General features: G+C 44.0%; 1 protein-coding gene across 1 annotated transcript in view; it reads right to left on the reverse strand.

Moving 5' to 3' along the window:
* Nucleotides 1–9,174: 9,174 nt before the first annotated feature.
* Nucleotides 9,175–13,919, reverse strand: part of LOC115081138 (vomeronasal type-2 receptor 26-like) — a 43,287-nt gene continuing 38,542 nt past the window's right edge. Inside the window, exons 4-5 of the mRNA XM_029585646.1 lie at nt 9,348–9,483; nt 9,175–9,179 (exon numbers count right to left, since the gene is read on the reverse strand). Of these exons, the coding sequence (XP_029441506.1) occupies nt 9,175–9,179; nt 9,348–9,483 (141 nt within the window). The remainder of the gene's footprint in view (nt 9,180–9,347; nt 9,484–13,919) is intronic.

Here is a 13,919-nt window from a genome sequence, read left to right on the forward strand (position 1 = left end):
ACTCTGTCTGCTCTTCCTCCTCATCATCATCAGTTTCATCTCTCCCCTGCAGCATTGAAGTGGAGGCTAAGACAGGACTAACGAATCCTCCTAAACCTTTGTCAGCTATTACTTCTTCCATTTCTGATGATGAGAATCCCACACAAGATGATTCTTCATCAGAATCAGAAGTAAACTGTGCCTGCACTATATTTTCAATGCTATGTCGAGTCTGCTGTCACACTGCTACTTTTGGGTCTCACCCTTTTGTCTTGCATGACTCAGCCTCCCCCTTCCCTCATCTCCAAAACAACAGGGTCAGAAACAGGTGGTGACGATGCATCATCTTTAGATTTCATTTTTTTCATGATGGAACTGCCTGCACTCCAGAGATTTTAGATTGGAACAGGTCCCTTTTTTTTTTCATTTTTTATTTCTGAATTTTCAATACAAATATATTATTTGTTTACAATAGAATAGAAACTTGATTAGTCATTAAAGATAACATTCTTACAAAGCATATCTATATAAATAAAAATGTTAGTTTGTACGTCGTCGCTAATCTCGCCAACCGCTTAACCGAATGCGTTCAAATTTGCACACAACATTCACCATTCACTTCCCATATGGGAAGGATATTATACACTTACATTACATATAGGTCACACCTGTGACAGGTAATACAAGTTTAAAAATTGCTTACACAAAACAGCGACATCTGGTGGCCATCAGCGCAAGCGCAACCTCTTACATCTTTCACACACACTCACACACCATACCCCACCCCCACACAGGGCTATTGTCTTTCATTCACACTCCCTCATAACACACAGAAATCCACACTCATCACACCACACACCCCCACCCACACGCCTGTCAATGTCACTTACTTCACCCACCCTCCCAAAATACACCAAAACACGAATTCCTGGCTGCTACATTTGGGAAGCCACGCATTTCACACACCCTCTGAATTTAAATTAAAGTACCCTCTTCCACCCACCCACGCACTGCACTCCGTTCACACACTACACCTGATACAAGTCCGTGCTTCTCCGCCGGCACCATAGAAACGGTCCGGGACACATCGCATTCAGTAGGGCCGTCGGATGCCAGCAAACAAAATGGCGCCAGCAGACCTTGCCCTTACTATGCTATACGGAGACAACAATGACGTCGGTACACCATGTGACATAGTAAGGGCAACAGCCTGTTGGCGCCATATCCTCAGCGGACATTTGCCCTTACTAGGTCAGGAATCATGACGCACCACTTTCACCGGTGAAGTTTTGCGACATGGCAGCCGGCGGAAGAAACCCTAGCACACACCCTCGCCACCGGCTGGCAGTTTACACAGGTAGCCGGGGAGGAGCACGGTGGGGGACCGTTCTTATTTTCCGCCACGCGATTTTCACAGGGGGGGGGTCACTGATTCTCCACAGGGGGGCTGTAGCGTGGGTTGCTCTATTTCGCCGGGTTGGGGGGGGGGGGGCAGGAAGGCGTGCTTGCATATTTAAACTATTCTTTGCTGGTGCTGTTCATTTGGGGTAAAAAAAAACAACCCATAAACTGTAACCTTTACTGCTCTGTTCTGTTTTTTCAACTTAACTTAACCAGGCTCAGCTACTGCACCAATTGCTTTCAAATTTGGATACAACCTTGCTTTCACTTTCGGCAAGGTTCTTCTCTATCTAGATTACATAGATGTCACACGGTTACAGAAAAAAACATGTTTTTACATGTGTGTGGGGAAAACAGCGACATCTGTTGGACAGACATGCAACACATGCTATCTACCTTGGGAAATGAAGCTGCTGTGCTGCGCATGCGTGGGCGGGAGCGCACATCAGGCACAGCGGGACCAACATGGCGCTGGGATGAGCAGCAGCGGCGGACCGGCGGCAATATCGGGCGTGGTGGTGTCGGCTGGCCGAAATTCGACACCTGGGAGGAGCTGCGGCGGCGATCTGGTACTGCTCACGTGCATGACAGGGAGGGATCCTCGCTGACCTCGCACCTTTGGGAGCGGGCCACGCAGAACCGCACAAGAGGGAGAGGGACGGGGGGGGGGGGGGGGCAGCTAGGAGGGCATTGCGAGCCGGAGGGGATCAGAATCAGGAAAGGAGATTGAGAGAGGGTGCGGTGTCACTGACAAAAGGGTAGGGAGTAGGCAGGGAGAGGTGACAGTGAGGGGAGGGTGAATGAAGGGGGCAGTGAGTGTCAGTGGAGAGACACAGAGGGGAGAGGTGAGTGTGAGGGGTGAGAGTTGGAATGGGGACAGGGGAGTGAAGGGGGTTTAGTGACCGAAGGGGGAGGGGTGAATGTGAGGGGAGAGAGCTGGAGTGGGGACAGGGGAGGAAAGGGGGGGTGAGTGACCAAGGAGGAAGACGATGTGTGACTGAGGTATATGAGCAAGGGGAAGGGGGGGGGGGGGGGGGGGGGAGAACCTGACTCTGCCACTGCAACGCGTGGCCGGGCACAGCTAGTAAACCATAAAGTTATTCCATAATGGCTAAACTATAATCTCAAACATCTCTCATTCGGGGGTTTAGATTTGAGGAATAACAACAACAAATTAAAAGAAGAAATGGAACTGAACAAGAGCAGTTAATTTTCTTGAACGATTCTCTATGAGACACCATTGACAGAAAAAGAATCAATAAAATCTCTTAAATGCTCAGGTGCAAAGAAAATGTAACAATCATTCCCCTTCCTTACAATACATTTGCAGGGATAGCGCAGCATAAAAGTTGCGCCTAAAGAAACGGTCTCCTGCCTCATACTTAACAAGGCTTTACGCCTCTTTTGAGTGATCTTTGAGATGTCTGGGAACATGCGTATAACTATACCATGAAAGGGGGTGTTTAAATGCTGAAAATACTTAGACATAATTTTGTTAACATCGTGTTCTGCAATTAGTGTAACAATCAATGTAGCACATTCAATAATTTCTATTGCAGAGGATTCAAGAAACATAGTAAAATTATCTACATCAAATTGATTTTGCTCTTGCGGAACATTTTCCCCTCTTTCAGCACTGGTTCTGGGAATGAAATAAACCTTATTTATCACAGGCATATCAGAGTCCAACATCTGAAGAGTCTCCCGGAGATATCTTTTGAAAGTTATTATGGGAAGCTCACCCATAATTTTAGGAAATTTGATCAATCTCACATTAAGTCTCCGGTTCCAGTTTTCTAGTAATTCCAATCTTCTGGACAATGCAGTTCTATCTTTTATTGTTGCCTGGTTGAAATCTTGTATATTTCCTATTTCTGTTTCCATTCCATCCACTTTTTCTTTCATTACTTGCAGTGACAGATTTTGCTCAGAAATCTTATTGTTTAAAGAAGAGGATATTTGTTCCATTCTCTGGTTGCTAGCTCTTACAGCAACTGTGAGATTAGCAGAAAGTTCCCATAATTTATTTATTTATTTATTTATTTATTTAACGCTTTTTATATACCGGCATTCGTAGGACACATCATGTCGGTTTACAGGTAACTGTGAAAGGAAATTACAATGAACGATGAAAGAAGGCTAACTAGATAATATACGAAAGTACAAAAATAGAGAGTCAACGAGCAGAAATACAACTTGGTTGAACGAAATGGATTTTGCTTATCCATATTAAAATTAGATATGCATATGAACTTATAAACAATGTTAGGGAGGCGTGTGCACTTATGAACTTAGCATATGAACTTATAAACGATATAAAGGAAGCATGTGCACTTATAATGTCCCCTTAGTTACCACTGCTGGTCTTATAGGAGTTTCTACATGCTTACTTGATGAAACTGATGTTCCTGTAGCTGATGCACTGGCTACCCCTTGGTCAGACGTCTCTGAAAGTCCCCCAAGAGGATTCCTCATCGGCTCTGGCTGGGCAGCTACTTCGCTTCCGTCTCCCTGCCTTCCTGAGATGCTGACTTCCTCATTCAGCATCTCAGGAAGGCAGCTGCTGGTCAAATCACGGGAGGGCTGAGGGAAACCTCTGGGTGTGTCAAATTTCCTCCCTTCGGCACTGCAGCAAGGATACTCCCCCCCGGTCGTTGTTGCACCCAGAGTTGTGAAGGTAGTTATGAGCCTCTGTTCAGATAACTGCGTCGAAATTGAGGGAAAACCCCTTATTTCCCTTTACGTTTTGCTGGCATTGTTTAAATTATTTATTTCTCAAGATACAGTGGGCCCTTGGGTTACGAACAGCTCGGGTTACGATCAAATCGGGTTACAACCAACATTCAAGGTTTCGGGTTGCAAACAAATTTTGAGTTATGAACACAATTTTCGGTTTCGAGTTACGACCAGATTTCAGGTTACGACCCATGTGCAACATGCGTGCAGTTTGTTTTTTTTCCGGATTGGTTGTAATTGGCCCGTTGTTGCTGCCTATTGCATTTTTTTGGTCTTGGAAGGTGGGACTTAAACAGAGATTGGATGGCTAGTGTTGCACGTGGGCAGACCCGGCACGGAAATGCAAACAACAGCATCGGTGGCAGCATCGGTGAACAGCATCAGGGGCAGCATCGGTGAACAGCAGCGGGGTCAGTACTCAGCTGGCAAGGTACAGAACAGTTTCTGGAGGCCATAGATGTTCTTATAAACATTGGTAGGAAGGGGAAAAAGAGTGTCTGGGGTTGGTGTTGTTTTTGGTTATACTGTACACCTTTCTAGATTTCTTTTTTCTTTTATTTCTTCTCCCTGCAGAACTCCAAAGAAGTGTTAAAATGGCCCCAAAGATAAAGAAATCAATAACTATTGAAAAGAAGAAGGAAACTGTGCAGAAATTTGAGAGTGGCATTCGAGTGACCGATCTCGCTCTCATATACAGCATGTCAAAATCCACCATTTCCACAATCTTACAAAGAAAAGATTTGTACAAGGAAGTTAGTGTGGCTAGATGTGTCACTCAAATTACCAAGCAACGATCAACAGTGATAAATGAGGCAGAAAGCCTATTCCTAAAAAAATGGACAGAGCTACAAACATTTGTAGAGAAGACCCACCCAGACAGAGGAAAAGCCAATCATTGCATTCACTTGCTTAATGATAACTCCCTGCTTTTAGGACTACCTCAATCTACAATTCGGCCTCTGCAAATATTGCAAAATTCCGCTGCCAGAATTTTGACAGGCAAAAAAAAGAGTGACCACATTACAGGAACACTTGCTGAACTTCACTGGCTTCCAATTGAACAAAGAATACAATACAAGGCACTTTGTATAATCCATAAACTAATCCATGATGAAAAAGCTGACTGGCTTAACTCTGCACTGCGTGTGCACGTACCACAAAGAAACCTGAGATCTGCAAATAACGCTCTACTAACTGTCCCCTCTATCAAAACAGCACATCTCACGCAAGTAAGGGATAGAGCACTGTCACTGGCTGGTCCTGTACTATGGAACACCATGCCACTTGAAATAAGGCTACAAAGAAACTTGAAATTGTTCAAAACTAATTTGAAAACCTGGCTTTTTAAACAAGCATTTATAAAGATATAAAGCATTTATAAAGATATAAAGAGAAAGAAAAAAAATGGTTGATAGACAAGGATGCACCTAGCTAGAAGTTGTTGTTATTAACGTACAAAACATATTAATGTTAAAGCTAACCCGCTGTATTTGTACCTAACAATCAAGATTAACGTACACACTTAGTTTATTATTTTAAATTGTTACCATACTATGATGGCACATAATTATTTTGTAATCTATACCACCCATATTTATCATTATCGTGCCCTTCTGTAAACCGTTGTGATGGTTATTTAACTTAACGATGGTATAGAAAAGTTTCTTAAATAAATAAATAAATAAATAAATAAATGTCATACTACAGGACAGTGTTGAAAAAAAGACAGAAACAGACAACCTTAGTCCAGTTTTTAATTGAGAAAAGGTTGAAACCAAGTGAGCCAGAAGTAGGTCTTAGTGAGCTACAGACTACCACAAGGAAAGAAAGGACACCAGAGAGCCAGATTCCAGACGTTCTTATGGAATGGGACTCTCCTTCTGAACAATAACCACCTTCCATTTCGTCGCTCGATACTGTTTGCTTCCCCTTCCTCCCTTCCTGCAAACCAAAGATGTTAACTTTTAAATAAATAAATAAATAGAAAAATAAACTTGAATTGTTGTTTCTGGTAGGCTAAGCACATTTTATAACCTTTTGGTGAGTGCACTAGGGAAGTATTGGTGTTTCTGGTAATTAACGACCTTATACAACCATTTTTTATGATAGAAATGTTTAGGCAAAGGGTGCTTTTCGAAGGTTCAGAACACATTATTCATTTTCCCATTGTTTCCTATGGAAAAAATAGTCTTGACTTACAACCAACTTGGGTTACAACCAGCCCTCTGGAACCAATTAAGTTTGTAACCCAAGGGCCCACTGTAACAAAGTTCCAAGGAATATAGAGCGCTGTGCAAAATGAAACTGCTCAGCAACTCACTCACACAGCTCCGCTCAGGGCACCATCTTGCCCCTGCGAACAGGACCCTTTTTAACTTTAATGGGCGACTGTCACTCCCTTTTGAGGTGCCTCCTCTCCCAGTCCCAATTATTCAACCACGTCTAGCTTTCCCTGACATTATGGATTTAATGCCAGTGCCTACTAGGGATTTCAATTAAAATAATTATTTCCAAAAGATGCCCACTGGGGATTTGGCTTCAGAGACCACCGCTGTCTCAATATAGGTGAGTCTGCAAAACTGGCTGCCCACAGGCACAGTGCCTTGATGTGTGCACTAATGTACTGTATGTGCACACAACAAATTTGTAACTACAAAAGAGGCCCACTGGTGATTTGGCTTCCGAGACCACTGCTGTCCCAATATATGTGAGTTTGCAAAACTACCCAGTGCCCACTGTTACTGATGCCTAGTACATTGCCTTCTTGGAATAAAAGAGCACAGAGAGACAGTGAGTTCAATAATAAAAAAAACAAACTGCAGTTATGCTAGTTAACAAAAAAGCCTGGCTTGGCACAGCAGTAAAATCGATGAAATAGCTGTTTCAATGGCAATTCTATCAAAATAGCTAGAAATTGAATATATCTCCCACCCACAATACCCAAATGCTGCTTGCAATATACCCCAGGGGGTAAAATAAGCAGCAAAATGCCACTGCTAGTGCTAGCAGCTTCTCTGAGGGCACTGACAGAGAGACTGTCTCAGATCAATTAAAAAAAGCATGGTAAAAAAAAACCAGGGCTAGCTGGCACTGCAGCCATATCGAACAAATATCTTTTTCTATCGAGGTAGCTAGCAATTGAATACAGATTTGATACACTCAGAGTAGCTCTGAGTTCATCCACCTCCCGGACCACCTCTCCACCATCCCCGCCAAGAAAGTGTGTGGCACACCACGTGCTTCACGTATAAATAGTGCTGCGTCATCAGGAACAGCGTCACAGAGCACTGAGTGAGAGCAGTGATTGGCTGCATTACAAAAAATGCTTAGCTCTGATAGGTTGAAAATATAAACACGGTATCACCTCTAGTAAATATTCTATTGGTTTTCCTAAACACTTTTCAGAAAGGAAAAAATCCCTCAATATTGAAAAACCATCTATAAAGACCAAATATTTATCCACAAAAAGGGAGAAATTTTTGGGGGAAGAAGAGGAAGGTTTCATACAATTTCATATCATCGCATCCAGCAATGTATGGCAATTTTTAATCATAAACCGACCTCCTCCAACCCATGAATGTTTTTTTCTATTTTTAAAAATGATTGAATTTTGTGAATAGTGACTTAAAACTTTTTCTTGAAATTGTATCTACCCACAAATGGGCTTTTTTGAGCTTCTTCAAACTTCTTCACAAAGTACCAAACAATTCTGAATAACGCCGACACACAATTTTTTCATACACGATCTTACTGCAGGGAACTTCCCTGTCACTTATCTGTATACATTCTTGATCTCAAGTCCATGTCCATATCCCAACAAGGCCTCGTTTTGAATCGTTGATTCTTCATCAGGAGACAGTTGTTCTAGTCTGGGGTCTGGAAATGTTCGGCGTCTTCACTCTCTTTAAAATGCCATACTACTGGTCGCCATTTTAATTTAAAAGATCAGGCTGGCATCAATCTTTTATTCACGCAGCACCACTTCAAATTCAACCAATCATTAGATGCGCTCTACAGCGTCATCACGTAGGTTGTATGAATTCACTCTAAAGAATTTACAGTCTTCAATGCCACCCAAGTTGACAAGATTTAATGAAGAAATATATAGGAAAACCTCACTTTTTGCCAAGATCTTAAATCAAGGTATTCCATTCCAATTCTTTGTTTAATCCCCCAGGGGACTGCGTACCCAACGTAAAAATCCAAAAAGCTTCCCTCAAATCCAACAAATGCTTGCAATCACCACCCCGTGAGGAGATTGTTACTTGATCTATAATGGTCCATTTTATTTGTGCAAATGAATGCTCATTCTGAACACAATGTGAAACTATAGGAACGGTCAAAGTCAGTGTTTATAATTGAGATTTATGCTCATTTAATCTGATCTTCATATTTCTGGTTGTTCTTCCAATATATACTTTGGGGCAACTGCACAATAGAGCATATATCACGTAACTCGAATTGCAAGTGGTGTGTGTTTTCCTCATAATCTTATAACCAGATACAGGATCTTGCCGTTCATCACCCTCTATACAATTGTCACAATGACAACACTGGCCACATCTAAAATGTCCAACAACATCTTGGTTCATTTGCATATGTGACTGGGCATGTATTAAATAATCCCTGATGTTACTACCCCTCGAGGTGACAATCAATGGAGGTTCTAGGAAGACATCATGAATACTCAATATATGCCAATGTGTTCTAATCACCTTGGCAATCGCTTGAAACGCTGTAGTCTGCTTCAGGGCACAAACCAATGGATAGTATCTTTCGTGTACGATAACGTCTCTTGAAAAATGCGGTCCAAAAATCTCGCGGGAGCCTCAAGAACAGCACCATTTAAAGATACTATTGGTCTGAAAGGATCTGTATCCAGCTCTCAGCCAGTACTTGTATCCAGCTCTCAGCCAGTATCCGTATCCAGCACTCTGCCAGCTCTCAGTCTGTATCTGCATCCAGCACCCATCCTGCACAGAAGTTACCAGCTCGTGCCTGTCTAAACCATGATGATCAAACAGAGACAAGTCCTACCTGCTGCCAGAATTCAAGGGCTTAACCTGCGGGGGAGGGGGATGGTTAGGCAGAAAACCAGCTCCTGTCCAGCCCTGTGGTCCTGCACTGCTCCTGGAGGGTGTACCCTGACTCTAGCCTGGTGCACTGTGACAAAGTTGTGCACATAGGTGTTGCGCTGGTCGGCCACAATAGCTGTGGCCGACCGAGCTTACCTTCCCCAGCAGCAGGCCGCTTCCTCCGGGGCTGGCTCCAGTGTCGGGAGGCTTCTTTCGGTGGCAGGAACATCACCGCTGCTGAAGCCCCATCCCTGATGTCTTCTAGGATGCGCACGGCAGGACCAGCTCCCTTCTTAAAGGGGACAGCGTGGAAAAATCTGGGCAGTACCCAGGAAGGACTCCACCACTTTCAGGATATTTAAACACTCAACTCACCATTGGTGGTTGAGTTAGCAAAGACTTTGCTTCGCTACTCTGACTGCTCTAAGCTGCACGCTTAGATGCTGCTTACTCTCAAGGGCCTCACTCCTTCAGAAGCTTGGACACCCGCTCCTCGGGGGTCTCTTGTTTCCATCTCCTTCGGGGCCTCTATTAACTGAGACAACCGCTCCTCGGGGGTCTCTCTCTCTCTTATTCTTGCAGGATCTCCAGACTATCAGGTACTCGCTCCTTAAGGGCCTACCAATCTATGCATCCTGTACCGCGGACCTTGGGTCCCACCATCTCACTACCAGGAAGACGCCTACACTACTATGAGTACCTCTACGACCCAGTGCTCCAACTCCACCCACCAGGCTCGGCGTTGCCCGCATCGCGAGTCCCCAGCTCTCTTGAACATTTGGGTCAGATTCTATATCAGAGACTGTTGAATGTATTGGCACCTCATGGACCTCAGTGCCTTGTATTATTTGACGTCTTCAAGTATGACGCTTTAAAATGCTGTACTACATACGTTTCTAGTGTCATTATATCTTCTCTCGTCTGCTGCTGAACTTCAGCTTTACCGAAGCTGGGATCCGCCATTTTCTTAAGTAAATTTAAACTGACTGACAGATGTGAGCATAGGCAATAGGTGTAAAGCAGATTGACTCCTACCAATAGGAGTTCACAATAATGATGACCATTCAATACTTTCGTTTAAGTTCTTAGGTACTTGCGAAGAAAGAGTGAAAATCCACCATTGTTCATGATAATTCAAATGACGGTGAATATCACCGTGTTTACTGAAGAGGATGTTGGGGAGGTACCCGTAATGGAGAAGGTTTTCATGGGTAATGATTCAGATGGACTAAATCAAATCACGGTGAACCTAGAAGATGTGGTAGACCTGACTGACAAACTGAAGAGTAGAAAATCACCTGGACCGGATGGTATACACCCCAGAGTTCTGAAGGAAGTAAAAAATGAAATTTCAGACCTATTAGTAAAAATTTGTAACCTATCATTAAAATCATCCATTGTACCTGAAGACTGGAGGATAGCAAATGTAACCCCAATATTTAAAAAGGGCTCCGGGGCGATCCGGAAAACTACAGACCAGTTAGTACAGACCAGTTAGCCTGACTTCAGTGCCAGGAAAAATAGTGGAAAGTGTACTAAACATCAAAATCACAGAACATATAGAAAGACATGGTTTAATGGAACAAAGTCAGCATGGCTTTACCCAAGGCAAGTCTTGCCTCACAAATCTGCTTCACTTTTTTGAAGGAGTTAATAAACATGTGGATAAAAGTGAACCGGTAGAAGTAGTATATTTGGATTTTCAGAAGGCGTTTGACAAAGTTCTTCATGAGAGGCTTCTAGGAAAAGAAAAAGTCATGGAATAGGTGGCAATGTCCTTTCGTGGATTGCAAACTGGCTAAAAGACAGGAAACAGAGAGTAGGATTAAATGGACAATTTTCTCAGTGGAAGGGAGTGGCCAGTGGAGTAGGGGTGTGCATTCGGATTGACCGCATTAGTAAAACGCAACTCATATTTTTTTTTTACTTATTTATTTATTTATTTATTTATAGATTTTTCTATACCGGCATTCGAGATTAGGAACCCCATCATGCCGGTTTACAAATAACAAGAGGGTGTGCACAAAAAACAGAACATAAACAAGTGCAAAGAAATATAAAATAAATATAAAAGTTACATTACAACAGGGTCATAAAACTGGGGAGAGAATTAGATTAAGATAGTTGAGTAGTAAATATGAATTATTTACATTAATAATTTACATAATATTGTGTAGTGTTTTATAAGATGTTACTGACTTTCAATATGGATCTGGGAAGGCTTGCTTAAATAGCCATGTCTTAAGCCTTTTTCTGAAAGTAGGAAGGCATGGTTCTTGTCTTAGATCGGGAGGAATAGAGTTCCATAGTGAAGGTCCGGCTGTGGAAAAGGCTCGGTCTCTGTAGGTTAGGTGTTGAGTGGTTTTGGTTTGTGGAACAAGGAGTGATCCTTTGTAGGCTTCTCTGATGGGTCTGGTGGATGTGTGCTTTCTGAGTGGAATTTGAAGATTGAGGGATGCTTGGTGATGGATAGTCTTGTAGATGATAGTGAGGGATTTGTGGATAATTCTAAAGTGTATTGGCAGCCAGTGCAAGTTCTTGAGAATAGGAGAGATGTGGTCTCTTCTCCTGGTGTTAGTCAGAATTCTCGCTGCTGAATTCTGAAGCATCTGAAGGGGTTTAATGGAAGCAGAAGGGAGACCTAATAAGATGGAATTGCAGTAGTCTATCTTAGAAAAGATTACTGCTTGAAGGACCGTTCTGAAGTCTCGCATGTGAAGGAGCGGTTTGATTCTTTTAAGTACTTGAAGTTTATAGAATCCGTCTTTAGTAGTTTGTTTGATGAAGGATTTTAGATTAAGATGGTTGTCGATAATTGCGCCTAAATCCCTTGTTTGGGTGGTAAGATGGTGGGTTAGAGGACATGGAGGAGGGTTGCTATTTTCTGGTGAGATGATGAGCAGTTCAGTCTTGGCTGTATTTAATATCAGGTTCAGACTCGAGAGGAGGCGATTGATTTCTTTAAGGCAAATTTCCCAAAATTCAAGAGTTTTGGAGATGGTTTCTTTGATGGGGATCAAGATCTGCACATCGTCTGCATATAAGAAGTGAGTTAGTTTCAAGTGGGTTAGCAGTTGACATAGCGGTAGAAGGTAAATATTAAAGAGTGTAGGGGATAGGAAGGAGCCTTGAGGAACTCCAAAAGCTGAAGAGAAGCGGGAGGATTCCTTATTATGTATCTTGACCTTATAGCCTCTGCTGTTGAGGAAAGTATTGAACCATGATAGGGCAGTTCCTGAGATTCCTATGTTCGCAAGTTGATTGATGAGGATGGAGTGTTTGACGGTATCAAATGCGGCCGAAAGGTCCAAAAGGATAAGTAGAAAGGATTGGCCTTTGTCTAGCCCCATGATGATGTGGTCTGTCAGGGAAATGAGTAGCGTCTCTGTGCTTAAAGCTTTACGGAAACCATGTTGTGAGGGGTAAAGTATTTTGTGATCTTCAATGTAGTTGGAGAGTTGAGTGTTGACCAGCTTTTCCATTATCTTGGCAATAAATGGAAGATTGGAAATCGGACGAAAGTTGTTGGGGTCCTTGGGGTCTAGATTAGGTTTCTTTAAGAGTGGTTTTAGCGAAGCTAGTTTTAGGTCTTCTGGAAATAGACCCTGGGATAATGAGCAGTTTATGATATCTGCTAGAGTTTTGGATATCGTTTCCGGTATTAGAAGGAGGAGCTTTGTGGGTATTTGGTCGAAGGGGTGGGAGGAAGGTTTCATTTTTTTAAAAAATTGATTCGACATAAACGATCGGATTTCCCACATATCGAACATAGATATGTTCGATATGTGGGAAATCGCGATTGTTGAGCCAAAATAAAAATTTAAACCCCCTCACCCTCCTTAATCCCCCCCCCCAGACTTACCACAACTCCCTGGTGATCGAGCGAGGAGTGAGGACGCCATTTCTGCAATCCTTGGCGAGAAGCATGTGACGTCGGCGGCACGTCGAGTGACGCCGGCGTCACGTGATTCCCAGCTCGTTCGCGCCGGACGGCTCGTTCGGCCCAAAAAGAACTTTTGGCCAGCTTGGGGGGGTCAGGAGGCCCCCCCAAGCTGGCCAAAAGTTCTTTTTGGGCCGAACGAGCCGTCCGGCGCAAACGAGCCGGGAATCACGTGGCGCCGCGTCACTCAGACGCGACGTCACGTGATTCCCGGCAAGTTCGCGCCGGACGGCTCGTTCGGCCCAAAAAGAACTTTTGGCCAGCTTGAGGGGGTCAGGAGGCCCCCCCAAGCTGGCCAAAAGTTCTTTTTGGGCCGAACGAGCCGTCCGGCGCGAACTTGCTGGGAATCACGTGACGTCGGCGTCACGTGATTCCCGGCTCGTTCGCGCCGGACGGCTCGTTCGGCCCAAAAAGAACTTTTGGCCAGCTTGGGGGGGTCAGGAGGCCCCCCCAAGCTGGCCAAAAGTTCTTTTTGGGCCGAACGAGCCGTCCGGCGCGAACTTGCCGGGAATCACGTGACGCCGCGTCTGAGTGACGCGGCGCCACGTGATTCCCGGCAAGTTCGTGCCGGACGGCTCGTTCGGCCCAAAAAGAACTTTTGGCCAGCTTGAGGGGGTCAGGAGGCCCCCCCAAGCTGGCCAAAAGTTCTTTTTGGGCCGAACGAGCCGTCCGGCGCAAACTCGCCGGGAATCACGTGACGCCGCGTCACTCGACGTGCCACCGACGTCACATGCTTCTCGCCAAGGATTGCAGAAATGACGTCCTCACTCCTCGCTCGATCACCAGGG

The sequence above is a fragment of the Rhinatrema bivittatum genome, chromosome 19, assembly GCF_901001135.1.
Source record: "Rhinatrema bivittatum chromosome 19, aRhiBiv1.1, whole genome shotgun sequence".
NCBI classification, from domain to species: domain Eukaryota; kingdom Metazoa; phylum Chordata; class Amphibia; order Gymnophiona; family Rhinatrematidae; genus Rhinatrema; species Rhinatrema bivittatum.